Genomic DNA, 24,958 nt, shown 5'->3' on the forward strand with positions numbered 1-24,958 from the left:
CTTTTCTCCCTTATTTCCTTGTTTTCTTCCTTCCTTCCTTCCTTCCTTCCTTCCTTCCTTCCCTTCCTCCTTTCTCCCTTATTTCCTTGTTTCTTCCTTCCTTCCTTCCTTCCTCCCTTCTTTCCCTCCTTCCTTCCTTCCTTCCTTCCTTCCTTCCTTCCTTCCTTCCTTCCTTCCTTCCTTCCTTCCTTCCTTCCTTCCTTCCTTCCTTCTTCCCTTCCTCTTTTCTCCCTTATTTCCTTGTTTTCTTCCTTCCTTCCTTCCTTCCTCCCTTCTTTCCCTCCTTCCTTCCTTCCTTCCTTCCTTCCTTCCTTCCTTCCTTCCTTCCTTCTTCCCTTCCTCTTGTCTCCCTTCTTTCCTTGTTTTCTCCCTTCCTTCCTTCCTTCCTTCCTTCCTTCCTTCCTCCCTTCCTTCCTTCCTTACTTCCTTCCTTCTTCCCTTCCTCTTTTCTCCCTTCTTTCCTTGTTTTCTTCCTTCCTTCCTTCCTTACTCCCTTCTTCCCTTCCTTCCTTCCTTCCTTCTTTCCTTCCTCCCTTCCTTCCTTCCTTCCTTCCTTCCTTACTCCTTTCTTCCCTTCCTCTTTTCTCCCTTCTTTCCTTGTTTTCTTCCTTCCTTCCTTCCTTCCTTCTTCCCTTCCTCTTTTCTCCCTTATTTCCTTATTTCCTTGTTTCCTTCCTTCCTTCCTTCCTTCCTTCCTTCCTTCCTCCCTTCTTTCCCTCCTTCCTTCCTTCCTTCCTTCCTTCCTTCCTTACTTCCTCCCTTCCTTCCTACCTTCCTCCCTTCTTTCCTTCCTTCCTTCCTTCCTTCCTTCCTTCCTTCCTTCCTTCCTTCCTTCCTTCCTTCCTTCCTCCTTCCTTCCTTCCTTCTTCTCTTCCTCTATTCTCCCTCATTTCCTTCCTTCCTTCCTTCCTTCCTTCTTCCCTTCCTCTTGTCTCCCTTATTTCCTTGTTTTCTTCCTTCCTTCCTTCCTTCCTTCTTTCCCTCCTTCCTTCCTTCCTTCCTTCATTCCTTCCTTCCTTCCTTCCTTCCTTCCTTCCTTCCTACCTTCCTACCTTCCTTCCTACTTCCTACCTTCCTCCCTTCTTTCCTTCCTTCCTTCCTTCCTTCCTTCCTTCCTTCTTCCCTTCCTCTTGTCTCCCTTCTTTCCTTGTTTTCTCCCTTCCTTCCTTCCTTATTTCCTTCCTTCCTTCCTTCCTTCCTTCTTCCCTTCTCTTTTCTCCCTTATTTCCTTGTTTTCTTCCTTCCTTCCTTCCTTCCTTCCTTACTCCCTTCTTCCCTTCCTCTTTTCTCCCTTCTTTCCTTGTTTTCTTCCTTCCTTCCTTCCTTCCTTCCTTCCTTCCTTCCTTCCTTCCTTCCTTCCTTCCTTCCTTCCTTCCTTCCTTCCTTCCTTCCTTCCTTCCTTCTTCCTTCCTCCCTTCCTTCCTTCCTTCCTTCCTTCCTTCCTTCCTTCCTTCCTTACTCCCTTCTTCCCTTCCTCTTTTCTCCCTTCTTTCCTTGTTTTCTTCCTTCCTTCCTTCTTCCCTTCCTCTTTCTCCCTTATTTCCTTGTTTTCTTCCTTCCTTCCTTCCTTCCTTCCTTCCTTCCTTCCTTCCTTCCTTCCTTCCTTCCTTCCTTCCTTCCTTCCTTCCTCCTTCCTTCCTTCCTTCTTCTCTTCCTCTATTCTCCCTCATTTCCTTCCTTCCTTCCTTCCTTCCTTCTTCCCTTCCTCTTGTCTCCCTTATTTCCTTGTTTTCTTCCTGCCTTCCTTCCTTCCTTCTTTCCCTCCTTCCTTCCTTCCTTCCTTCATTCCTTCCTTCCTTCCTTCCTTCCTTCCTTCCTTCCTTCCTTCCTTCCTACCTTCCTACCTTCCTTCCTACCTTCCTCCCTTCTTTCCTTCCTTCCTTCCTTCCTTCCTTCCTTCTTCCCTTCCTCTTGTCTCCCTTCTTTCCTTGTTTTCTCCCTTCCTTCCTTCCTTATTTCCTTCCTTCCTTCCTTCCTTCCTTCTTCCCTTCCTCTTTTCTCCCTTATTTCCTTGTTTTCTTCCTTCCTTCCTTCCTTCCTTCCTTACTCCCTTCTTCCCTTCCTCTTTTCTCCCTTCTTTCCTTGTTTTCTTCCTTCCTTCCTTCCTTCCTTCCTTCCTTCCTTCCTTCCTTCCTTCTTTCCTTCCTCCCTTCCTTCCTTCCTTCCTTCCTTCCTTCCTTCCTTACTCCCTTCTTCCCTTCCTCTTTTCTCCCTTCTTTCCTTGTTTTCTTCCTTCCTTCCTTCTTCCCTTCCTCTTTTCTCCCTTATTTCCTTGTTTTCTTCCTTCCTTCCTTCCTTCCTTCCTTCCTTCCTTCTTCCTTCCTTCCTTCCTTCCTCCTTCCTTCCTTCCTTCCTTCCTCCCTTCTTTCCCTCCTTCCTTCCTTCCTTCCTTCCTTACTTCCTCCCTTCCTTCCTACTTCCTCCCTTCTTTCCTTCCTTCCTTCCTTCCTTCCTTCCTTCCTTCCTTCCTTCCTTCTTCTCTTCCTCTTTTCTCCCTCATTTCCTTCCTTCCTTCCTTCTTCCCTTCCTCTTTTCTCCCTCATTTCCTTGTTTTCTTCCTTCCTTCCTTCCTTCCTTCCTTCCTTCCTTCCTTCCTTCCTTCCTTCCTTCCTTCCTTCCTTCCTTCCTTCCTTCTTCCCTTCCTCTTTTCTCCCTTATTTCCTTGTTTTCTTCCTTCCTTCCTTCCTTCCTCCCTTCTTTCCCTCCTTCCTTCCTTCCTTCCTTCCTTCCTTCCTTCCTTCCTTCCTTCCTTCCTCTTCCTTCTTCCCTTCCTCTTGTCTCCCTTCTTTCCTTGTTTTCTCCCTTCCTTCCTTCCTTCCTTCCTTCCTTCCTTCCTTCCTTCCTTCCTTCCTTCCTTACTTCCTTCCTTCTTCCCTTCCTCTTTTCTCCCTTATTTCCTTGTTTTCTTCCTTCCTTCCTTCCTTACTCCCTTCTTCCCTTCCTCTTTTCTCCCTTCTTTCCTTGTTTTCTTCCTTCCTTCCTTCCTTCCTTCCTTCCTTCCTTCCTTCTTTCCTTCCTCCCTTCCTTCCTTCCTTCCTTCCTTCCTTACTCCTTTCTTCCCTTCCTCTTTTCTCCCTTCTTTCCTTGTTTTCTTCCTTCCTTCCTTCCTTCCTTCTTCCCTTCCTCTTTTCTCCCTTATTTCCTTATTTCCTTGTTTCCTTGTTTCCTTCCTTCCTTCCTTCCTTCCTTCCTCCCTTCTTTCCCTCCTTCCTTCCTTCCTTCCTTCCTTCCTTACTTCCTCCCTTCCTTCCTACCTTCCTCCCTTCTTTCCTTCCTTCCTTCCTTCCTTCCTTCCTTCCTTCCTTCCTTCCTTCCTTCCTTCCTTCCTTCCTTCCTTCCTCCTTCCTTCCTTCCTTCTTCTCTTCCTCTATTCTCCCTCATTTCCTTCCTTCCTTCCTTCCTTCCTTCTTCCCTTCCTCTTGTCTCCCTTATTTCCTTGTTTTCTTCCTTCCTTCCTTCCTTCCTTCCTTCCTTCTTTCCCTCCTTCCTTCCTTCCTTCCTTCATTCCTTCCTTCCTTCCTTCCTTCCTTCCTTCCTTCCTTCCTTCCTACCTTCCTACCTTCCTTCCTACCTTCCTCCCTTCTTTCCTTCCTTCCTTCCTTCCTTCCTTCTTCCCTTCCTCTTGTCTCCCTTCTTTCCTTGTTTTCTCCCTTCCTTCCTTCCTTATTTCCTTCCTTCCTTCCTTCCTTCCTTCTTCCCTTCCTCTTTTCTCCCTTATTTCCTTGTTTTCTTCCTTCCTTCCTTCCTTCCTTCCTTACTCCCTTCTTCCCTTCCTCTTTTCTCCCTTCTTTCCTTGTTTTCTTCCTTCCTTCCTTCCTTCCTTCCTTCCTTCCTTCCTTCCTTCCTTCCTTCCTTCCTTCCTTCCTTCCTTCCTTCCTTCTTTCCTTCCTCCCTTCCTTCCTTCCTTCCTTCCTTCCTTCCTTCCTTCCTTACTCCCTTCTTCCCTTCCTCTTTTCTCCCTTCTTTCCTTGTTTTCTTCCTTCCTTCCTTCTTCCCTTCCTCTTTTCTCCCTTATTTCCTTGTTTTCTTCCTTCCTTCCTTCCTTCCTTCCTTCCTTCCTTCCTTCCTTCCTTCCTTCCTTCCTTCCTTCCTTCCTTCCTTCCTTCCTTCCTTCCTCCCTTCTTTCCCTCCTTCCTTCCTTCCTTCCTTCCTTACTTCCTCCCTTCCTTCCTACCTTCCTCCCTTCTTTCCTTCCTTCCTTCCTTCCTTCCTTCCTTCCTTCCTTCCTTCCTTCCTTCCTTCCTTCTTCTCTTCCTCTTTTCTCCCTCATTTCCTTCCTTCCTTCCTTCCTTCTTCCCTTCCTCTTTTCTCCCTCATTTCCTTGTTTTCTTCCTTCCTTCCTTCCTTCCTTCCTTCCTTCCTTCCTTCCTTCCTTCCTTCCTTCTTCCCTTCCTCTTTTCTCCCTTATTTCCTTGTTTTCTTCCTTCCTTCCTTCCTTCCTCCCTTCTTTCCCTCCTTCCTTCCTTCCTTCCTTCCTTCCTTCCTTCTTCCCTTCCTCTTGTCTCCCTTCTTTCCTTGTTTTCTCCCTTCCTTCCTTCCTTCCTTCCTTTCTCTCTCTGAGTGAATGGTGGAGTGAGTGAGAGAGTGCAGGTGGAGGTTGCAGCGTGAGTTGCAGTGATTTCTGAACTTTCTGGGTGTTTCATGTGTGTTTTTTCTTTTTCTTTATTTTCTTTTCTCCGGATCTTCCCGGGTTAGTTTAGGTGTGTGTGGGCTACCAGCCCGGTTGCGGGGCTTCCGGCCCGGGGGCCCAGTATGCCCGTGGTGGAGGGCGGCACGGCGGAGTTCGAGCGGCTGACTCGCCGGCATGCAGTGAAGCTGGTGCCGGCGGTGAGCTGCTCCGTGGAGGAGGCCGGGTTAGCGGTGGGAGAGTTGGTGGGGTACGGCAGCGTCAAGTCTGCGTCCCGCATGAACGGGGCGATTGTGATCTTTCTAGACTGTACGAATAAAGTGAGTGAGTTGGTGGAAAAGGGTGTGGTCATACACGGCACGTTCACTCCCGTCCTCCCGCTGGTGAGCCCGGCCCGGAGGGTAACGATCTCCAACGCGCCCCCGTTTATTAAGAACGACGTCCTGGCCAAAGAGCTGAGCCGGTACGGGCAGCTGGTCTCCCCGATCAAGATGGTCTCCCTAGGGTGCAAGTCCCCGCTGCTGAGGCACGTGGTGTGTCACCGCAGGCAGGTGTTGATGGTGTTGAAGGACAACACGGCCGATCTAAACCTGTCCTTCAGTTTCAAAGTAGACGGTTTTGGGTATATGGTTTTTGCGTCCTCCGAAACCATGAAGTGTTTCGGTTGCGGAGCGGAGGGGCATCTGATCCGCTCCTGCCCGGCCAAGACAGCGGAGCAGCGGGCGGCTGCTGCTGCGGGAGAGGGCGGGGCGGCCCCGGCTCCCGCTGCGGAGAAGGCGGGGTCGGACAGGGGGCCGATCGGGGCTGGAAACGGCCCCGGTGCGGCGGTCGGAGAGGGGGAGCCGGCCCCGGCTCCCGGTGCGGAGAAGGCGGGGTCGGACATGGTCACGGAGCCGATCGGGGCTGGAAACGGCCCCGGTGCGGCGGGCGGAGGGGCTCCCGCGGTCGGGGAACCCCCCGCGGGCTCTAGCGGGGAACCGTCGGGCGGGGAGGGGAGTGATGACGGACAGAGAGGCGAGGATGGGCGGGCCGATACCGAGACACCGGGTGACACCGAGCACAGTCAGGCTGAGAAGCCGAGTAGAGCAGAAACTTCAACCGAGAAGCGGGAACGTGAGGCTTCGGATGGGGATGTGTGTGATATTGATGAAGAAATGATGGATGGTGATGATGATTTGATGAAACTGTCTCAAAAAAGAAAACAAAAGGAGCCTGAGATGACGTATGCAAAGGCTATAAAAGTGACCAGGGGCTCAAAGGCGGCAGCAAATGTTTCTGAGTCGGGGATTGATGTCCACATGAGCCAGGAGGGGCAGCACAACCTCTACCCTCCTGCTGACATCAAAAAGTTTCTTCAGGAAACTAAAGGGATCAGGATGGTGAAGGTGGAGGAACATTTCTCCGACCTGAGATTATTTGTGGAGTCAGCCAGACCCCTGAGCAGACGGTCAGGAGGAGGTGGAGACGAAGTCCTGACCGATCAGGAGCTGTATCGACTCAGGAAACTGATCCTTAGAGTACGAAGCCAAATTGTTGATGATGATGATGATGATGATGAATAGATCAGGGATCTTGTGTCTCTTGCTTTCATTTATTTGTTCTTCTCCTCTTTGTTTCTTTCTTTCTTTTATCTCCATGTGTGAGTTCAAGGTGGGCACTCTTAACCTCAATGGGGCGAGAGATGACGGAAAAAGAGCTGCTTTTTTTAAGTTGATGGGGCTTAAGGGGATAGATGTCATGATGGTCCAGGAGACACATAGCACCCAGGACATTGAGAGTGACTGGAGGACAGGGCATGATGGGGAAGTTCTGCTGAGCCACAAGTCCAGCCGTAGCGGAGGGGTGGGGATTGTGTTCTCTAAGCGTTTCCTACCTTCCTCCTACCAGGTAGAGGAGATTGTCCCCGGGGTTTTACTAAAGGTCAGAGCCCAGTATGAGAATGTTTCTTTTATCTTTTTAACTGTGTATGCACCCAACAGCGCGGTGGAGAGGATGGCAGTGCTGCAGATTTTATGTGACACTATCAAAAGCTGTCACAGTGACTACTTGGTTTTAGGGGGGGATTTTAATTGTACGGAGAACCCGACAGTGGACAGAAACCACCGGGAGCCTCATCCTGCTTCGTCAGGCCGGTTTAGACAGCTGACTGCAGCACACGAACTCTCAGACGTGTGGAGAAGTTTTAACATAAATGAGCGGCAGTACACATGGAGTCACTGCAAGGACAACATGTTGTCCCTTGCCAGGCTGGACCGGCTTTACGCTTTTAATCACCAGTTAAATGTTTTTAAGAGTTGCCACATCAACCCGGTGGGCTTCTCTGACCACTGCTTGGTGTTTGCCTCCGTCTATGTAAAGAATGTCCGTATACGGAGTGCGTTCTGGCATTTTAATACCGCCCTGCTTCAAGACAGGAATTTTAAACTAGCTTTTGAGTACTTCTGGAGCACTCATAGAGAGTGTAAATCTCATTTTAATGGTTTACAGCAGTGGTGGGATTTTGGGAAGGCGCAGGTCAAACAGCTGTGTCAACAGTTCACTCGCAATGTCACTAGAGACATGGCCAGATCTTTGAGGGAGCTTGAGATACAGGTGGTAGACCTTCAGAACTTGCTGGAGTCTACAGGAGATCGAGGGCTTTTAGATTCCCTCAAATCAAAAAAGTCCGCTCTGGCCAACCTGCTAGGTGTCACAGCGCAGGGAGCTCTGGTCCGGTCACGCTTCCTCCACGTCTCCCAAATGGACGCACCTTCCCAGTTCTTTTTCGGGCTGGAGAAGAAGAACGGCCAGAGAAAGATAATGCACTCAGTGAGATCCAGCAGCGGCTCGACCATCTCAGACGCCTCTGAGATCAGGGCGTTTGCAGCCGAATATTACAAAGAACTGTTCAGGAGCGAGCTGCCGGAGATCCCGGAGGAGTGCGGGGAGCTTCTTTGATGGTCTCCCTCAGGTGGATGCTGGAGATAACGCCAGGCTGCAGGCTCCAGTATCCCAACCTGAACTGTTTGCTGCCCTGATGAGCCTGCAGAGTGGGAGGGCTCCTGGCATGGACGGTCTCCCCGTGGATTTTTATAAGTCCTTCTGGTCTGTGCTGGGAGGAGATCTTCTGGAGGTGCTCACAGACAGTCTGCAGGGGGGTCGGCTGCCTCTGAGCTGCAGGAGGGCCGTTATCACGCTGCTGCCCAAGAAGGGAGACCTACAGGACCTGAAAAACTGGAGACCAGTGTCCTTACTTTCCACGGACTATAAGATCTTGTCCAAGGTCCTGGCCACCAGACTCAGGGGGGTGATGGCGTCCATCGTCCACACGGACCAGACATACTGTGTACCTGGCAGGTTGATAAGTGACAATGTCGCTTTAATTCGAGATATTTTGGAGGTCTCAAGCTCATTGGGCGTTGACACTGGTCTGATTTCAATAGACCAGGAAAAGGCTTTTGACCGGGTTGAACACCAGTATCTTTGGGAAACCTTAGCTGCTTTTGGGTTCAACTCTGGCTTCATAGCCAAGATCAAGGTTATGTACAGTGACATTGCGAGCGTTCTGAAAATTAATGGTGGGTTGAGCGCTCCGTTTAGTGTCCAGAGGGGGGTCAGGCAGGGCTGCCCTTTATCGGGCATGCTGTACTCGCTGGCCATAGAGCCAATGCTCCACAGGCTGAGGAGGGACCTGAGTGGCGTGCGTTTTCCTGAGTGTGACATTCCCTTCAAGCTGTCGGCGTACGCCGACGACGTCATTGTCCTGACCAGCACCCAAAAAGACATTGACACGTTGGTGGACACTGTGACCCGGTTTGGGGGCATTTCCTCTGCCAGGGTGAACTGGGGGAAGAGCGAGGCGGTCGTGGTGGGGGAGAGGTTGGGGAGTCAGCTCAGGTTGCCGGGTGGATTGGTCTGGAAGACTGGTGGGCTAAAATACCTCGGGGTGTTTCTGGGCAGCCGGTCCTTTGAGCAGAGAAACTGGGACGACGTGCTGGAGAGGGTAAAAGGTCGGCTGATGAGGTGGAAGTGGCTGTCACCTAGGATGTCCTACCGAGGCCGGACTCTAGTCGTAAACAACCTGGTGGCTTCTGCTCTCTGGCACCGGTTGAACTGTGTGGACCCCCCAGTTTCTCTGCTATCACAGGTCCAGAGGGTGCTGGTGGACTTCTTCTGGGACAGACTGCACTGGGTCCCGCAGGCTGTCCTGTTCCTGCCAAAGGAGGAGGGTGGACAAGGCCTAGTCCATCTGGCCAGCAGAGGCGCTGCCTTCCGCCTGCAGTTTGTCCAGAGACTGCTGACCGGGCCCTCGGACCTGCTGTGGAGACCTCTGTCCTGCTGTATCCTGCGGCGGTTCGGTGGACTGGGACTGGGTCTCTCTCTGTTCTCGGTCGACCTGAGGAAGACCAGCACATCGTCGCTGCCGGCGTTTTACAACAGCGTCTTCTCGGTGTGGAGCTTGCTGAGGAAGCAGAGGAAGGGAGAGGCCGACTCGCTGCACTGGCTCCTGCAGGAACCCGTGCTGATCGGGGGCCGTCTGGACTGTCCCAGCTGGGGGGGACCCAGCATCTTCGATCGTCTCCACAGCGCTGGAGTGTCCTCTCTGGGACGGGTGGTGGAGCTGGCTGGACCTCGGTTGGACGACCCCGTCAGACTGGCGGGTCTGATGGGGGTGAGGTCCACGCGGGTGATCGGCAGACTCCTGCAGCACTGGTCAGGCCGACTGAGCCGGCGTGAGACCTCTCTCTTGGCAGACTTCTGGTCCGGTGCACTGCTGCCCGTCTCTGCAGACCCGTACCCGGCCATCGGACTGTTTCCTGATCTTAAGGACTGTTCCGGTCCATTGCTGGGACCTGCCGGCCCTGAAGGCGTTTCCTTGGGCGACGCCTCAGGGAAGACTCTCTACCAACTGATGGTAAAGACCCTGAATAAGGGGAACCTGAGTGGGCGCAGCGACACTCCGTGGAGGGCTCACCTGAAACTGGACTGTGGTTTTAAACCTGCCTGGAGGTCGTTGTATAAACCTCCCCTGACCAAAAAACATGCTGACCTGCAGTGGAGGATTCTCCACGGCAGCATCGCTGTGAACTCTTTTGTGTCTGTATTAAATGAGGACGTGCAGGATAAATGTCTGTTTTGTAGCCACAGAGAGACTGTTTTTCACTGTTTTCTCGAGTGTTCCCGTCTCACTGCTTTGTTTTTACTTTTGGAGGATGTTTTTAACGGCTGCGGAGAGATTTTCCTGCAGCACGTTTTTATCTTTGGTTTTAAATACACGCGGCGTCACAGACACAAGTGTCAGCTCCTCAACTTTGTGCTCGGCCAGGCCAAGATGGCCGTCTATGTGAGCCGCAGGAAGAAGGTGGAGGAGGACGTCCATGTTAGCATTGTGTCTGTTTTTAAAACGTTGGTGAAGTCCAGGCTGGTCCTGGACTTTAGTTTTTATAAGGCGACCCACGACCTGGAGACATTCCAGGAGGTTTGGGGATACGCTGGTGTTCTCTGCTCAGTGACGGAGGGCCAGCTGAGGTTCGGTCTCATGTTGGGATGAATGTGTTTCCTGCTAATGTTACTGTACATTCATGTGGATTTCTTCTGTTGTAACTGTCTGGTTTACTAAAGTACAAATATACATTCATGTGGATTTCTTCTGTTATAACTGTCAGTATTACTAAAGTACAAATGTACATTCATGTAGATTTCTTCTGTTATAACTGTCGGTGTCACTACGGTGTTAATGTGCAGTTATATGAATTTCTATTGGTACACATGTCAGTATTACTACGGTGTTGATGCACAGTCCCATGTGATTTCTGCTGGTATGGATGTCGCTTTTGCCACAGTATTAATGCATGTTTTTTCTGGTAGTTTGGATGTTTCAGTGCGGTGTTACTTCTTTGCTGATGTGACATAGTATGTCCTGTTGTACAGAATAATAACTGACAAATAAACGCTGTGTTAAAATCAAAATCTTTCCTTGTTTTCTCCCTTCCTTCCTTCCTTCCTTCCTTCCTTCCTTCCTTCCTTCCTTCCTTCCTTCCTTCCTTCCTTACTTCCTTCCTTCTTCCCTTCCTCTTTTCTCCCTTATTTCCTTGTTTTCTTCCTTCCTTCCTTTCTTACTCCCTTCTTCCCTTCCTCTTTTCTCCCTTCTTTCCTTGTTTTCTTCCTTCCTTCCTTCCTTCCTTCCTTCCTTCCTTCCTTCCTTCCTTCCTTCCTTCCTTCCTTCCTTCCTTCCTTCCTTCCTTCCTTCCTTCTTTCCTTCCTCCCTTCCTTCCTTCCTTCCTTCCTTCCTTCCTTCCTTCCTTCCTTCCTTCCTTCCTTACTCCTTTCTTCCCTTCCTCTTTTCTCCCTTCTTTCCTTGTTTTCTTCCTTCCTTCCTTCCTTCCTTCTTCCCTTCCTCTTTTCTCCCTTATTTCCTTATTTCCTTGTTTCCTTCCTTCCTTCCTTCCTTCCTTCCTTCCTTCCTTCCTTCCTTCCTTCTTTCCCTCCTTCCTTCCTTCCTTCCTTCCTTCCTTCCTTCCTTCCTTCCTTCCTTCCTTCCTCCCTTCCTTCCTACCTTCCTCCCTTCTTTCCTTCCTTCCTTCCTTCCTTCCTTCCTTCCTTCCTCCTTCCTTCCTTCCTTCTTCTCTTCCTCTTTTCTCCCTCATTTCCTTCCTTCCTTCCTTCCTTCTTCCCTTCCTCTTGTCTCCCTTATTTCCTTGTTTTCTTCCTTCCTTCCTTCCTTCCTTCTTTCCCTCCTTCCTTCCTTCCTTCCTTCCTTCCTTCCTTCCTTCCTTCCTTCCTTCCTTCCTTCCTACCTTCCTCCCTTCCTTCCTACCTTCCTCCCTTCTTTCCTTCCTTCCTTCCTTCCTTCCTTCCTTCCTTCCTTCCTTCCTTCCTTCCTTCCTTCCTTCCTTCCTTCCTTCCTTCCTTCCTTCCTTCCTTCTTCCCTTCCTCTTGTCTCCCTTCTTTCCTTGTTTTCTCCCTTCCTTCCTTCCTTCCTTCCTTATTTCCTTCCTTCCTTCCTTCCTTCTTCCCTTCCTCTTTTCTCCCTTATTTCCTTGTTTTCTTCCTTCCTTCCTTCCTTCCTTACTCCCTTCTTCCCTTCCTCTTTTCTCCCTTCTTTCCTTGTTTTCTTCCTTCCTTCCTTCCTTCCTTCCTTCCTTCCTTCCTTCCTTCCTTCCTTCCTTCCTTCCTTCCTTCCTTCCTTCCTTCCTTCCTTCCTTCCTCCCTTCCTTCCTTCCTTCCTTCCTTCCTTCCTTCCTTCCTTACTCCCTTCTTCCCTTCCTCTTTTCTCCCTTCTTTCCTTGTTTTCTTCCTTCCTTCCTTCTTCCCTTCCTCTTTTCTCCCTTATTTCCTTGTTTTCTTCCTTCCTTCCTTCCTTCCTTCCTTCCTTCCTTCCTTCCTTCCTTCCTTCCTTCCTTCCTTCCTTCCTTCCTCCCTTCTTTCCCTCCTTCCTTCCTTCCTTCCTTCCTTACTTCCTCCCTTCCTTCCTACCTTCCTCCCTTATTTCCTTCCTTCCTTCCTTCCTTCCTTCCTTCCTTCCTTCCTTCCTTCCTTCCTTCCTTCCTTCCTTCCTTCCTTCCTTCCTTCCTTCTTCTCTTCCTCTTTTCTCCCTCATTTCCTTCCTTCCTTCCTTCCTTCTTCCCTTCCTCTTTTCTCCCTTATTTCCTTGTTTTCTTCCTTCCTTCCTTCCTTCCTTCCTTCCTTCCTTCCTTCCTTCCTTCCTTCCTTCCTTCCTTCCTTCCTTCCTTCCTTCCTTCCTTCCTTCCTTCCTCCCTTCCTTCCTTCCTTCCTTCCTTCCTTCTTTTCATTCTTCCTTCCTTCCTTCCTTCCTTCCTTCCTTCCTTCCTTCCTTCCTTCCTTCCTTCCTTCTTTCCTTCCTTCCCTCCTTCCTTCCTCCCTTCTTTCCCTCCTTCCTTCCTTCCTTCCTTCCTTCCTTCCTTCCTTCCTTACTTCCTCCCTTCCTTCCTACCTTCCTCCCTTCTTTCCTTCCTTCCTTCCTTCCTTCCTTCCTTCCTTCCTTCCTTCCTTCCTTCCTTCCTTCCTTCCTTCCTTCCTTCTTCTCTTCCTCTTTTCTCCCTCATTTCCTTCCTTCCTTCCTTCCTTCCTTCTTCCCTTCCTCTTTTCTCCCTTATTTCCTTGTTTTCTTCCTTCCTTCCTTCCTTCCTTCCTTCCTTCCTTCCTCCCTTCCTTCCTTCCTTCCTTCCTTCCTTCCTTCTTTCCATTCTTCCTTCCTTCCTTCCTTCCTTCCTTCCTTCCTTCCTTCCTTCCTTCCTTCCTTCCTTCCTTCCTTCCTTCCTTCCTTCCTTCCTTCCTCCCTTCTTTCCCTCCTTCCTTCCTTCCTTCCTTCCTTACTTCCTCCCTTCCTTCCTACCTTCCTCCCTTATTTCCTTCCTTCCTTCCTTCCTTCCTTCCTTCCTTCCTTCCTTCCTTCCTTCCTTCCTTCCTTCCTTCCTTCCTTCCTTCCTTCCTTCCTTCTTCTCTTCCTCTTTTCTCCCTCATTTCCTTCCTTCCTTCCTTCCTTCTTCCCTTCCTCTTTTCTCCCTTATTTCCTTGTTTTCTTCCTTCCTTCCTTCCTTCCTTCCTTCCTTCCTTCCTTCCTTCCTTCCTTCCTTCCTTCCTTCCTTCCTTCCTTCCTTCCTTCCTTCCTTCCTCCCTTCCTTCCTTCCTTCCTTCCTTCCTTCTTTTCATTCTTCCTTCCTTCCTTCCTTCCTTCCTTCCTTCCTTCCTTCCTTCCTTCCTTCCTTCCTTCCTTCCTTCCTTCTTTCCTTCCTTCCCTCCTTCCTTCCTCCCTTCTTTCCCTCCTTCCTTCCTTCCTTCCTTCCTTCCTTCCTTACTTCCTCCCTTCCTTCCTACCTTCCTCCCTTCTTTCCTTCCTTCCTTCCTTCCTTCCTTCCTTCCTTCCTTCCTTCCTTCCTTCCTTCCTTCCTTCCTTCCTTCCTTCTTCTCTTCCTCTTTTCTCCCTCATTTCCTTCCTTCCTTCCTTCCTTCCTTCTTCCCTTCCTCTTTTCTCCCTTATTTCCTTGTTTTCTTCCTTCCTTCCTTCCTTCCTTCCTTCCTTCCTCCCTTCCTTCCTTCCTTCCTTCCTTCCTTCTTTCCATTCTTCCTTCCTTCCTTCCTTCCTTCCTTCCTTCCTTCCTTCCTTCCTTCCTTCCTTCCTTCCTTCCTTCCTTCCTTCCTTCCTTCCTTCCTTCCTTCTTTTCTCCTTTCCTTTCTTCTTTCTTTTCTCCCTTCCTTTCTTCCTTCTTTCCTCCCTTCCCAGGGGCATCAATTGGGTATGAAGGTACGGCAGCCGCCACACCTTGGCTTCAAGGGAAAATGTAAATGTTTGTTTTTTAAATACATTTATGGAATTACTCTGTCTATTTGTAACTACAAATGCAAATCAGAACAACATGATCGATTTCACTAGTTATTACACTGCAAAAACTCAAAATCTTAACAAGAATATTTGTCTTATTTCTAGTTAAAATGTCCAATTTTTAGTCAAAGAAATCTCATTACATTTAAGACAAGACTCAAAAACTCAAAAAACAACGATTTTCACCTGTTTCAAGTAGATTTTCACTTAAAATAAGTAGAACATTTTTTTTGCTTGTAATAAGAAGATAAATCTTGTCCCACTGGCAGATTTTTCTACTTATTTCAATTGAAAATTTACTTGAAACAGGTGAAAATGGTCCAATAAGTTATTTCTGTCTGGGGATGACTCTTGTTTTAAGTGTAATGAGAGTAAAAATGACTAAAAATTTGACAAATATTCCTGGTAAGATTTTGAGTTTTTGCAGTGAGCGAGACTGCATTTGAAAAAGTTCCAATTTTCTTGACCACACAGATAAGCTACATAGCAGACTTCTGTGATGATGAGTATTTGCTGGACGTGTTGATTGATACTCTAGTTAAGTTCTGTGACTCGTAACCTTGCCATACCTTAGCTTTAACTGAATTGACGCCACTGCCTACAACATCCCATATTATCAATTTTACATCGTCATAGAAACGATGGGCGTGACAATCAAACTTTGAAAACCGACCGTGCGCATGCGCAGAACCACACAGTACCATTTCTCGCAGGTAGCAGAAATTGTCAGAACACCGGTTCACCGACCAAACCCGGGTTTAACTTCAGTCCGGTTCCGCTCAGCTGCTCAGCCCGGGACGACACGATGCTCTCTCCGAGGTCAGTGGGTCGAAAACGGGTTTTAGCGGAGGCTTTTTCACAGCAGACTTGTTAGCATGTTAGCTCTTTACCTCCAGGTGTTTTAATCACTTTAAACTGTTTCAGACACATTTCCTTGGTTTATTTAGTCTTACATGACTTAATTATTATTAAATACACCCGTTAGGCCACCATGGGAGTGGAAGATCAGGCCCCGACAGGGAAAACAGGGTGTGACTGTCATACCACCTTAAAGGTTGATTTATGGTTCCGCGTTAAATCGACGCAGAGCCTTCGGCGTAGGGCACGCGGCGACGCTTACGTATGGTGCGCGTCGCGCGTACCTTATGCTCTGCGTCGATTTAACGCAGAACCATAAATCAGGCTTCTGGACACACCAGTTCAAACAAGACACACTTTGATGAAAAGACATTTCATTAACAGTATTTTTAAATAGTTTAAAGCTCTTCAGTAGCATAGCATTGAGCTGGTTTACCTGAGTTGTTTATTTAACTCTTGATACTTTAACATCTCTTCATAATTTAACTCTTTATTCACCAGTGAAAAGCTGGAAATAACTGGCCCCATGTGGAAAATGTAAATAAAACCAGCATGCACAGATCTGCAAACCACATAAGCCCTTATTTACTCCCAACAGAACATTAAAAGTGAGAATTAAACATTTAATGAAAAATGTGAGCTGATTTTTAATATGATGCGTCTAAAACAAGAAGTTAAAACGAATGACAAAAGTCTGGAAAAGTAGGTGATGTGAAAAGAAAACACCTAAAGCATCATTTTCAGGTATTAAGTTTAATTAACTGTAAGTAATGTGAGTGGGTTTTTAAAGAAAATCATCTGGGAGAGTCTTCAGAAGTCCAGATTGGTTCACCAGTCGGCTAGAAAACAGCCTTTTTTTTAGGATAATCCATTTTACTGGACAGGTAAGGTTTGAATATCTGAACATCTACAGGAGATAACATCATCAACGGATCATGAGAATCTGGAGAAACCTCTGTGTGCCGGGGCCAGGGCCAAACATCTGTCCTGGGGCCTGTACTACGAAGCGGGATTTGGGGTTAGCGAGGTAACTTCAGGTTTAACCCTGGGTTTTCAGGACTACGACGGTGGTTCACTTCTTAGCGGGGCACATCGCCATGGTAACTTATGCTGAACCGCTAACCTGCTCCGGAGCAGGTTATGTTCGAGATACAGATCGCCGGGTATAAAAGCACCGCCCACTGACCAATCAGCTCTCTTGGAAAATGACATGCCCTCCAGTGGAGCTTGGTGCGCGGATCGTGAGAGGATCCCTCCGAAGAGAACGCGTATTCAGGGACCACCAAAACCCCTTTGCTTTCCCTGATGAGTACCTGTATAAACGATCCAGAAAAAAAGAAAAAAGAGGTGGAGGAGAAAATAAAAAATAAATCAATCAATGAATAAATAAAACAAATCATCACCCAAAATCCGATGTACAGTCAATCCAAAACTAATACCAATTAAATAAATAAATCAAGAAGAAATGAAAAAGAAGATGCATTTGTAAGGGGATAGCAAAAAAGGGATTTTCAATTTCGTCCCTCGAACATTCTGAGAAGTCACTTTAAAATACTAAATACCCCCCTCCTGAAAAAATAAAAAATTAAATAAAATAAATAAAAAAACCCAATTCTTTGGTACAGCATCAGCACAAGTTATCGGTCAACAACAATAGTTATAGAACCAATATATACAGGACTGTCTCAGAAAATTAGAATATTGTGATTTTCTGTAATGCAAACACAAAAACAAAAAAATGTCATACATTCTGGATTCATTACAAATCAACTGAAATATTGCAAGCCTTTTATTATTTTAATATTGCTGATCATGGTTTACAGTTTAAGATTAAGATTCCCAGAATATTCAAATATATGTTTATATCCCTATGAATTTACGCATTTATACAGTCAGCGATCTTTTGCCAGCTGTCTTTCCTGCATTTTGCAGCTGCAACTGTGTTGCTTTTTGCCTGTATTCTATGCCTATACTCATCATATTTCCGTAAAATTATTGTTTGCTCTTCGCTACTGAAATCAGCGGCTCTGACAGCGGACTTCTCCATGCTTGCGATTGGTCATGCGCTGAAAACACCGCCCCTTTTATGTGCACGCGCTCATATCCAGATTGGAGAAAGCTGGGTCGATCTACCGAGTTGATAACCACCGTCGTGTGACCGCTTAGCGTGATTGCAATTGTCCCGCTTAGTGAATCTGGATAAGGAAAAGATATCCTGGATATGTTGAACTTGCTTCGTAGTACAGGCCCCTGGTCCTGGTCGCCTTAAAAACAGACAAGTCAGCGCTCAGTTTAGAAGTCTGTATCTGGTGGTCGAAATGTAGTCAAGACCATTTAAACCGAGACCAAGACCAGAGAGAATCAAGACTCCTAGACCTAACAGCTGCGTTTGATACTATTGACCACTCAATTCTTATACAACGTCTAAACTACTGGGTAGGTCTATCAGGCACAGCCCTATCCTGGTTCTCCTCATACCTGTCGGGAAGAAGATATTTTGTCAATCTACCTGACTCTGTCTCAGACACTCACATAATTAGCTCTGGTATTCCACAGGGCTCAATTCTGGGCCCTCTTTTGTTCTCTCTGTATATACTGCCCCTGGGAGAGCTTATTAGTGCTCATGGAGTGAACTTTCATTTTTATGCTGACGATACTCAGCTTTATCTCTCCGTAGCTCCGGATGACCCCTCTGCCCTTGATCCATTGTTGACTTGTCTCTCTACCATTACATGCTGGATGAGTGAAAATTTCCTCAAATTAAATGAGGACAAAACTGAAGTTCTCATAGTTGGCTCCAATGAGCAGAAAGAATTCATTAAAAACAGACTTGGTAACCTAACTGTAGCAAATAACCATACAGTAAGGAACCTGGGGGTTATCATTGATTCTGACCTAAATTTCAATGCGCATATGAATTTCATTACCAAAACCGCATTCTTTCACCTTAGAAATATTGCACGCATTAGATCATATCTGTCTCTGGTTGATGCAAAAACACTGGTCCATGCATTTGTTTTCTCCCGCATCGATTACTAGATGCACTATTTTGTGGCTTACCAAAAAAAACGTCAGACCGGCTTCAAATAGTCCAGAATGCAGCAGCAAGAATTTTAACCAGAACCAAAATGAGAGAACACATTTCCCCTGTTTTAGCCTCACTACATTGGCTTCCAGTAGTTTTTAGGATTGATTTTAAAATTCTCTTACTGGTTTATAAAGCACCTTCCTACCTCCTCGACTGCCTACCTAGATATGTCCCAGGCAGGCCGCCATCTCAGGTCCACAACCGCTGGTTTGCTCCAAGTGCCTAAGAGGATGGCAACTAAAAGACATGGCGAGGCAGCTTTCTGCTTCTACGGCCCGACAGCCTGGAATAAACTTCCAGTGCACCTTAGACCTTAGGCATCCTCAGTTGACATATTTAAAGCACAGCTCAAGACCCACCTTTTTACTCTTGCTTTTAGTTGAATTTTAAAGGTTTGTTCTTACCTGTGTGTGACCCTATTTATGCTTACTGCCGTGCCTGTTTTACTCTTTTTGCTCTTTGCTATTGCTTTTATTGTTGGTTTTATTCTGTTTGCTATATTGTTTTTTTTTCACTGTCTTAAAGCTGCTTTGTTTTTATTTGCTTGCTTTGCTTATCTTCTCTTGACATGTAAAGTACTTTGAGTTGCATTCTATGACAGGAAAGGTGCTATATAAACAAAGTTTATTATTATTATTAAGACCAAGACTAGTTCAGCTCAAGACCGAAATAGAAACCTAGTAATGTCCTGATCCTGCGTGATTGTATTCCATCATCCTGGTTCAGCTAGTTTCCATATGAGCTTGTATTCAACTGCAGCTCAATAACACAGAGAAGTGGATGATGATGTTGAACTCACTAATGTTTCCATCCATCAGCTGAGATCAGATATGTGTGGCGACTGCACTACCGCTATTTCTACACTATTGGAGGATTGATTTAAATTGGACTTAATTTGGAGATGAAACCTGAATTTTAAATATTAAAGATTGAAATGACATTATTTACCATTAAAGTAATCAGATTACACCGTATATCTGCATTAGGGATGGGCGGTATGGACTAAAAAATGTATCACGATCATTTCTGGCATTTATCCCCATAACGATAAAAATGACGATAAAAAAAATTTCTTTCTTTCTTTTCTGGCTCATATCTTTCTTTCTTTCTGGCTCATATCTTTCTTTCTTTCTTTCTTTCTTTCTTTTCTGGCTCATTTCCTTCCTTCCTTCCTTCCTTCCTTCCTTCCTTCCTTCCTTCCTTCACGTACGTTGGGCGTGCAATTAACGCAGAACCATAAATTTGTCTTTACACAAAAATGTCATCAACGGGAATTTATCGTTTTTACCGCGAGATACAAATTCTTACAGTGGGGAATCTTTTTGACGGTAAATCATGAACGGTAAAATATCTCCCATTCCTAATCAGCATCACTGAAATGGACCTGATGCTTAATCAATCACAACGATATGTAAATATTATTCATATATTTATTCAAACAACGCCGTTATAAACACAAAACTGTAATTAAATACAGACACATGCAGATGCACCAAAACATTAAATCAGATGCAAAATACAAATAGTTTACAAAACTGTACATTAACAAGAGGAAGAACTGCTGATACAAGATTCTGTCACCTTGGTGCAACAGACTCTCAATACGTTTCCCCGACTGGAAACAAAAATACAGCAAAAGAAGGTCCAGAACCGTTTTTTCAGTATTTTTACTTTGGTGCTTCTGAGGTTCATTAAGTTAAAAACAGCTGAGTCACATTTGTCCTTTGTGCAGAGTTTCCCCTGCAGTGTCGGGTGTTTCACGTCCATATCTTTATTATTTTAAGCCCTCAGTCAAACCTGATTTTCCTGCAGCTCCAGAGCTGAACGGCCAGTTCGTCACGGCCTGCGAGCAGCCGGGCCGGAGGTCATGAGAGGGTGCAGGTCTGGTTTAAACTCCCGCTCTTCTCCTTCTGCGTCTGCAGGCTGCTGCTGCGCTCGGCCGCGTCCTGGACCAGCCGGTCTCTCTGCACCGGCGCCGGGTCCAAGCCCGGCAGGGCGCCCGACATGGCCGAGGGTGAGGACTGTTCCTGGTGCCGCTGGTGAAGCCTGTTTGAAGGTGGACTGGTGCAGATGCAGAGTATCTGAGTATTTTCAGCTGTTCAGGAAATAGTTCCATGTTTTTATTTTAAATATCCTGATACCAAAGAAACCTGTAACAGGCAGAACGAGTGAGAGGTGCTGGTTTGTGAAGGTTTCATGGTGAAATAATCACACGTGATGGAGGATTCATCTACAAACATCTTCTAACTCGGGGGTCGGCAACCCGCGGCTCTTTAGCACCGCCCTGGTGGCTCCTGGAGCTTTTTCAAAAATGTTTGACCTTTTTTTTTTTTTCCTTTTCCTCTCTTTTTTCTTATTTTTTCTTATTTTTTTCCCCCCTTTTTTTCTCTTTTTTTCTTCCTTTTTCCTTTCCTTTTTTATCTCGACATTTCGACTTTTCACGAAATTTTGACTATTTCCTTGACATTTCGACTTTTTTCTCGAAATTTCGACTTTTTTCTCGAGATTGTACTTCAACATTAATCTTGACATTTTGACTTTTTTCTCGAAATTTCGACTTTTTTCTCAACATTCCGACTTTTTTTCCTCAACATTTCAACTTTTATCTCATTTCAACTTTTATCTCGACATTTCAACTTTTTTCTTGACATTTCGACTTTTTTCTCGACATTTCGACTTTTTTCTCGACATTTCGACTTTTTTCTCGACATTTCGACTTTTTTCTCGACATTTCGACTTTTTTCTCGAATTTTCGACTTTTTTCTCGACATTTCGACTTTTTTCTCGACATTTCAACTTTTTTCTCGACATTTCGACTTTTTTCTCGAATTTTCTACTTTTTTCTCGACATTTCGACTTTTTTCTCGAGATTGTACTTCAACATTAATCTTGACATTTTGACTTTTTTCTCCAAATTTCGACTTTTTTCTCAACATTCCGACTTTTTTTCCTCAACATTTCAACTTTTATCTCATTTCAACTTTTATCTCGACATTTCAACTTTTTTCTTGACATTTCGACTTTTTTCTCGACATTTCGACTTTTTTCTCGACATTTCGACTTTTTTCTCGACATTTCGACTTTTTTCTCAACATTTCAACTTTTTTCTCGACATTTCGACTTTTTTCTCGACATTTCGACTTTTTTCTCGACATTTCGACTTTTTTCTCGACATTTCGACTTTTTTCTCGACATTTCAACTTTTTTCTCAACATTTCACCATTTGCCATCAGTCTAATGCTTATACAAGACTTTTCATTTTTTGCGGCTCCAGACATATTTGTTTTTTGTGTTTTTGTTCCAATTGGGCTCTTTCAACATTTTGGGTTGCCGACCCCTGTTCTAACTCATTTATTATTTCTGCATCAGTAGCTAAAGCCGTTATTCTCAACCCGGGGTCCGGGGACCCCTAGTGGTCCGTGGTGTAACTGCAAGAGGTCCGGGATGAAAAAATATATCTTTATCTTCCTCAGATATTTATAGAAATAGATTATTATTTAACCTTTGTCTATTAAACTACAGAGGGACATTCTTTTACTCTTTACAAGTGTCATTCCTTGTATTTTAATAAGAAATGTTGCACCAGTTTGCATTGTTGAAGTTACAGCAGGACACTGTTGATACAAACGTAACACAATCTGCATTCTTTTCAAATTAAGAGCCCCCTTAATTCCTTTAAAATGCTTTTATTATGAAATATTTGCAGCAAAATGTTTAAGTTAGATCTTGAAAATGAAAAAATGTTAAATAAACAAAGAAGAAGAAGATGATGGATCATATTAAACAAATTCTGAACGTATCAGACTCTGGAAAAGAAAGAGAAAATGGCAAAAAGAGACTTTACAAAGAGGGAATATATCATGTTGGGATTAACAGGAACTGATTCAGGGCTAACTTGAATTTTGCAGAAGGTCCTGACAGTTGTTTTGAACTCCAGAAATGTGACAGTTGGATGTTTTTAGTCCCGTGTGTTTTTAAATGCCAGTAAATCCAGATCCTCATCGATGTGTAACGTGTCCAGACCCAGCGTTGACCTCTGACCACATATCTGCACGTCTTAACCCTGTTTCTCTCCGCAGGAGACCCCTCCTTACACGTGTCCAATGGTGTGTTGGTAATAAAAACACAAATCTGTCTGAAGCTCCTCTTAATCCTCCTGATCAGCTCTAATTGCACTCTCTTCCTGCATGTTTCCCCTGAAGTAGCTGCAGCTTCGGTAGCGTCTCCTCGCTCTGCTTCCTCTCGTCTCTGGCTGCAGGTGTTTGTTTCATACCGTCTCGCAGAGACTCAGTCTTTCCTGAGACGCGGCTGACGGAGACGGTATGAAACACGGTGTGGTTCTGTCGCCGCTCTTCGCCCTCTCGGTCCAGCAGGACAGAACCGCTCTGACCGGGTTCTCTGTGTGTTGCAGTGAGGAACCGGCTGAGGGAGATCGTGGGAGCGTCCACCAACTGGAGGTACCGACCCGTCCTCTTTACAGATAAATGTTTAACAGATAAATGTTTGTCATGGACTACATTTACATGCAGTCAAAATTGGGGTTATTGCTAATATTCCGGTTACTGAAACATTTGGAATATTCCGTTTCCATGCGTGAGCAAACAGGGTTATCCCTGTTTACATGGTGATTAATCATTTGGGATATCTGGATCAAACCAGCGACGCACGGAGAACGTGATGATGCAATTACCGTCATTTCTGCTTCTTCTTCCTGTATCCAAATTCAAAACAAATGCTGCTTCGCGCAACTTTTCGCTCACTTTCTTGTAAATCTGGCTATCCCGGTACTTTCTAAGTGATTAGTCTCCTCCTGGTCTTGGTTTCTCCGTGTTTATAAGAACTTCCTGGACTCAAAAGACCAGGATTCCTTGTGAACAGAACATGTGCAGAAAACAAATTCATGTTCCGTTTGATGGGGATAATCCGTTATGTTTACATGACCCAATATTTGGGTTTTAAAAGGAGTAACCCAGGGCTCATATTCAGGTTTTTAAAAACCGGAATATGAGCAAATTCGGGTTATTCAAAGGGGTTATTGGTGTTTACATGGCCGTGCAAATTGGGGTTATTGCCAATATTCAGGTTTTAAAAGGGTTATTGATGCATGTAAACACAGTCATTGTCTGTGATCCAGCTCCGAACCCAGATGTGACTCGTAGTTTTATTATCAGAAACACAAACATGGAGGTGTTTCATATATGATGAACCTTTTTAATGTGGGAAAGAAAAAAAGACAAAAGTAAGAAAGGAGGGTATGAAAATGAGAAAGTGAGAGGAATCAAGATAGTTTAAAAAAGGAAGAAAATACAGAAAGAATAAAGAACCATGGCCAAACAAATGAATGAATAAAGAAGTGAATGAGAAGGAAAGGAAGGACGCTAGGAAGAGTTGGTGATCCTTCACCCCACATGTATGAATAATGTGTAGTATGTACTGCACCCCGTTGCTGTCATCAGCCCTTAGTATGACGTTAAAAGCGAGTACGCTACGGCACACGTGCAGACTGGTCATGGGACCACGTCCACCAGCTTCCACTGTCGTGCTGCGTTATGGAATATTCTCTGTGGTCAGTCGGGCCCTTTTACATTTCTCCAGCAGTAAAAAACCAGAAAAGCAGATCCATTTCGCATACTGCAGGCAGTAATGTTCACATACTGCATCATGCAGTATATACTGCAGTGTATATACTGTATATACTGCGGTATATACTACATCATGTAGAGCTGCAGTATATACTGCATCATGTAGTATATATTGCAGTATATATACTGTATACTGCGGTATATACTACATCATGTAGAGCTGCAGTATATACTGCAGTATATACTGTATCTCAGTGAGAGTCAGTTATCATAGTAGTACAGTAGGTGTTGTTGTTTCATACTTGTTATATAAACAGGTGAACTAGATTCCTATCATACAGCAGAGCTCTCTCTCCTGATCTTTCCTGCGGTTCCGTCCACAGCGACCACCAGACGGCCATGACGGAGCGGGCCTCTCTGTCCTCCATGCTGGCCCGCTCCCAGACCGACCTCCCGGCCAAGACCATGAGGGACAGCTACCTGGAGGTCCACCTGCCGCTGGGCTCGGAGCCACAGCTCCGGGAGAAGTACCTGACCTTCCACAACACCGTCAGGTCTGGCCCCCGGGAATCAGACCCGCACTGATCCCACTCACCGTTACTCATCCTGGAGGTCCAACTGTCTGTTTGTGTCTGCTCTCAGGTTCGGCAGGATCCTGGAGGACCTGGACAGCTTAGCAGGTCAGTCTGAGCCGTGAGCACGGGCCAATCCCAACACACCCCCTACTTTCTACCACTAGCCCTAAAAATTAAGCCAGGCGTAGGGTCCTTGTAATGTTCCCTAGGGATTGGGACACCACTTGCTACGTCACTGCGTGGTTTATGTTCGGGTACGTAAGCGACTGCGTAGTTACGTTTGCACAAACGTCACACCATATCAGGAAACCAGAGGTGTCTTCAGTATTCCCATTCATTACTCAGGTAGAAGTATAGATACTAGAGTTTAAAAATACTCCTGTAGAAGTTGAAGTATCAACTCAAGTTTTTTACTCAAGTAAAAGTATAAAAGTACTGGTTTCAAAACTACTTAAAGTGTAAAAGTAAAAGTAATGTAAGGGGGAAAAAAGCCATTAAGGACAAAAGCCATTGAAAATGAATATATCTTAGTATAATGCAAATATATTAAAGAAGCATATATGTGTACTATTGAGCATTAACATGTGTTTCAGAGAGCAGGAGATATGATGACTAGTTGCCTATAAGTATTGTAATGGTGCAAAAAGTCAAACTTCAGAGGCATGTTATCATTTATCCTAACCTTTATTGGAATGTACATCCAAGTTTAGTTGCAGGAATCTGAGGGAACGGATGTAAGAACAAAACTGGACAAGAACATCTGAAACAACCACAACCAAATTCACTCTATCCGGATGGAGCAATTTAACTGGATAGTTTTTATTTAAAGGCCGAAATGAAATAGAGTAACGAGGCTGTTTTTAAAATGTAAGGAGTAAAAAGTACAGATAATTGCGTGAAAATGTA

The 24,958-nt window shown here is 45.7% G+C and overlaps 1 protein-coding gene across 3 annotated transcripts in view; it reads left to right on the forward strand.

Moving 5' to 3' along the window:
* The first annotated feature begins 14,648 nt into the window (after positions 1-14,648).
* The window catches only part of acot9.1 (acyl-CoA thioesterase 9, tandem duplicate 1), a 23,815-nt gene continuing 13,505 nt past the window's right edge, over positions 14,649-24,958 (forward strand). Inside the window, exons 1-6 of one of the 3 annotated variants that reach the window (XM_061713842.1) lie at positions 14,649-14,768; positions 19,818-19,909; positions 21,975-22,001; positions 22,307-22,352; positions 23,861-24,031; positions 24,120-24,157. In XM_061713842.1, coding sequence (XP_061569826.1) covers positions 14,755-14,768; positions 19,818-19,909; positions 21,975-22,001; positions 22,307-22,352; positions 23,861-24,031; positions 24,120-24,157 — 388 coding nt within the window. In that variant the 5' untranslated portion in view covers positions 14,649-14,754. Of the gene's footprint in view, positions 14,769-19,817; positions 19,910-21,974; positions 22,010-22,306; positions 22,353-23,860; positions 24,032-24,119; positions 24,158-24,958 lie in introns of all 3 variants that reach the window. The other 2 variants (XM_061713844.1, XM_061713843.1) reach the window with 2 other exon arrangements.

Source organism: Cololabis saira, chromosome 22, assembly GCF_033807715.1.
Source record: "Cololabis saira isolate AMF1-May2022 chromosome 22, fColSai1.1, whole genome shotgun sequence".
NCBI lineage: Eukaryota > Metazoa > Chordata > Actinopteri > Beloniformes > Belonidae > Cololabis > Cololabis saira.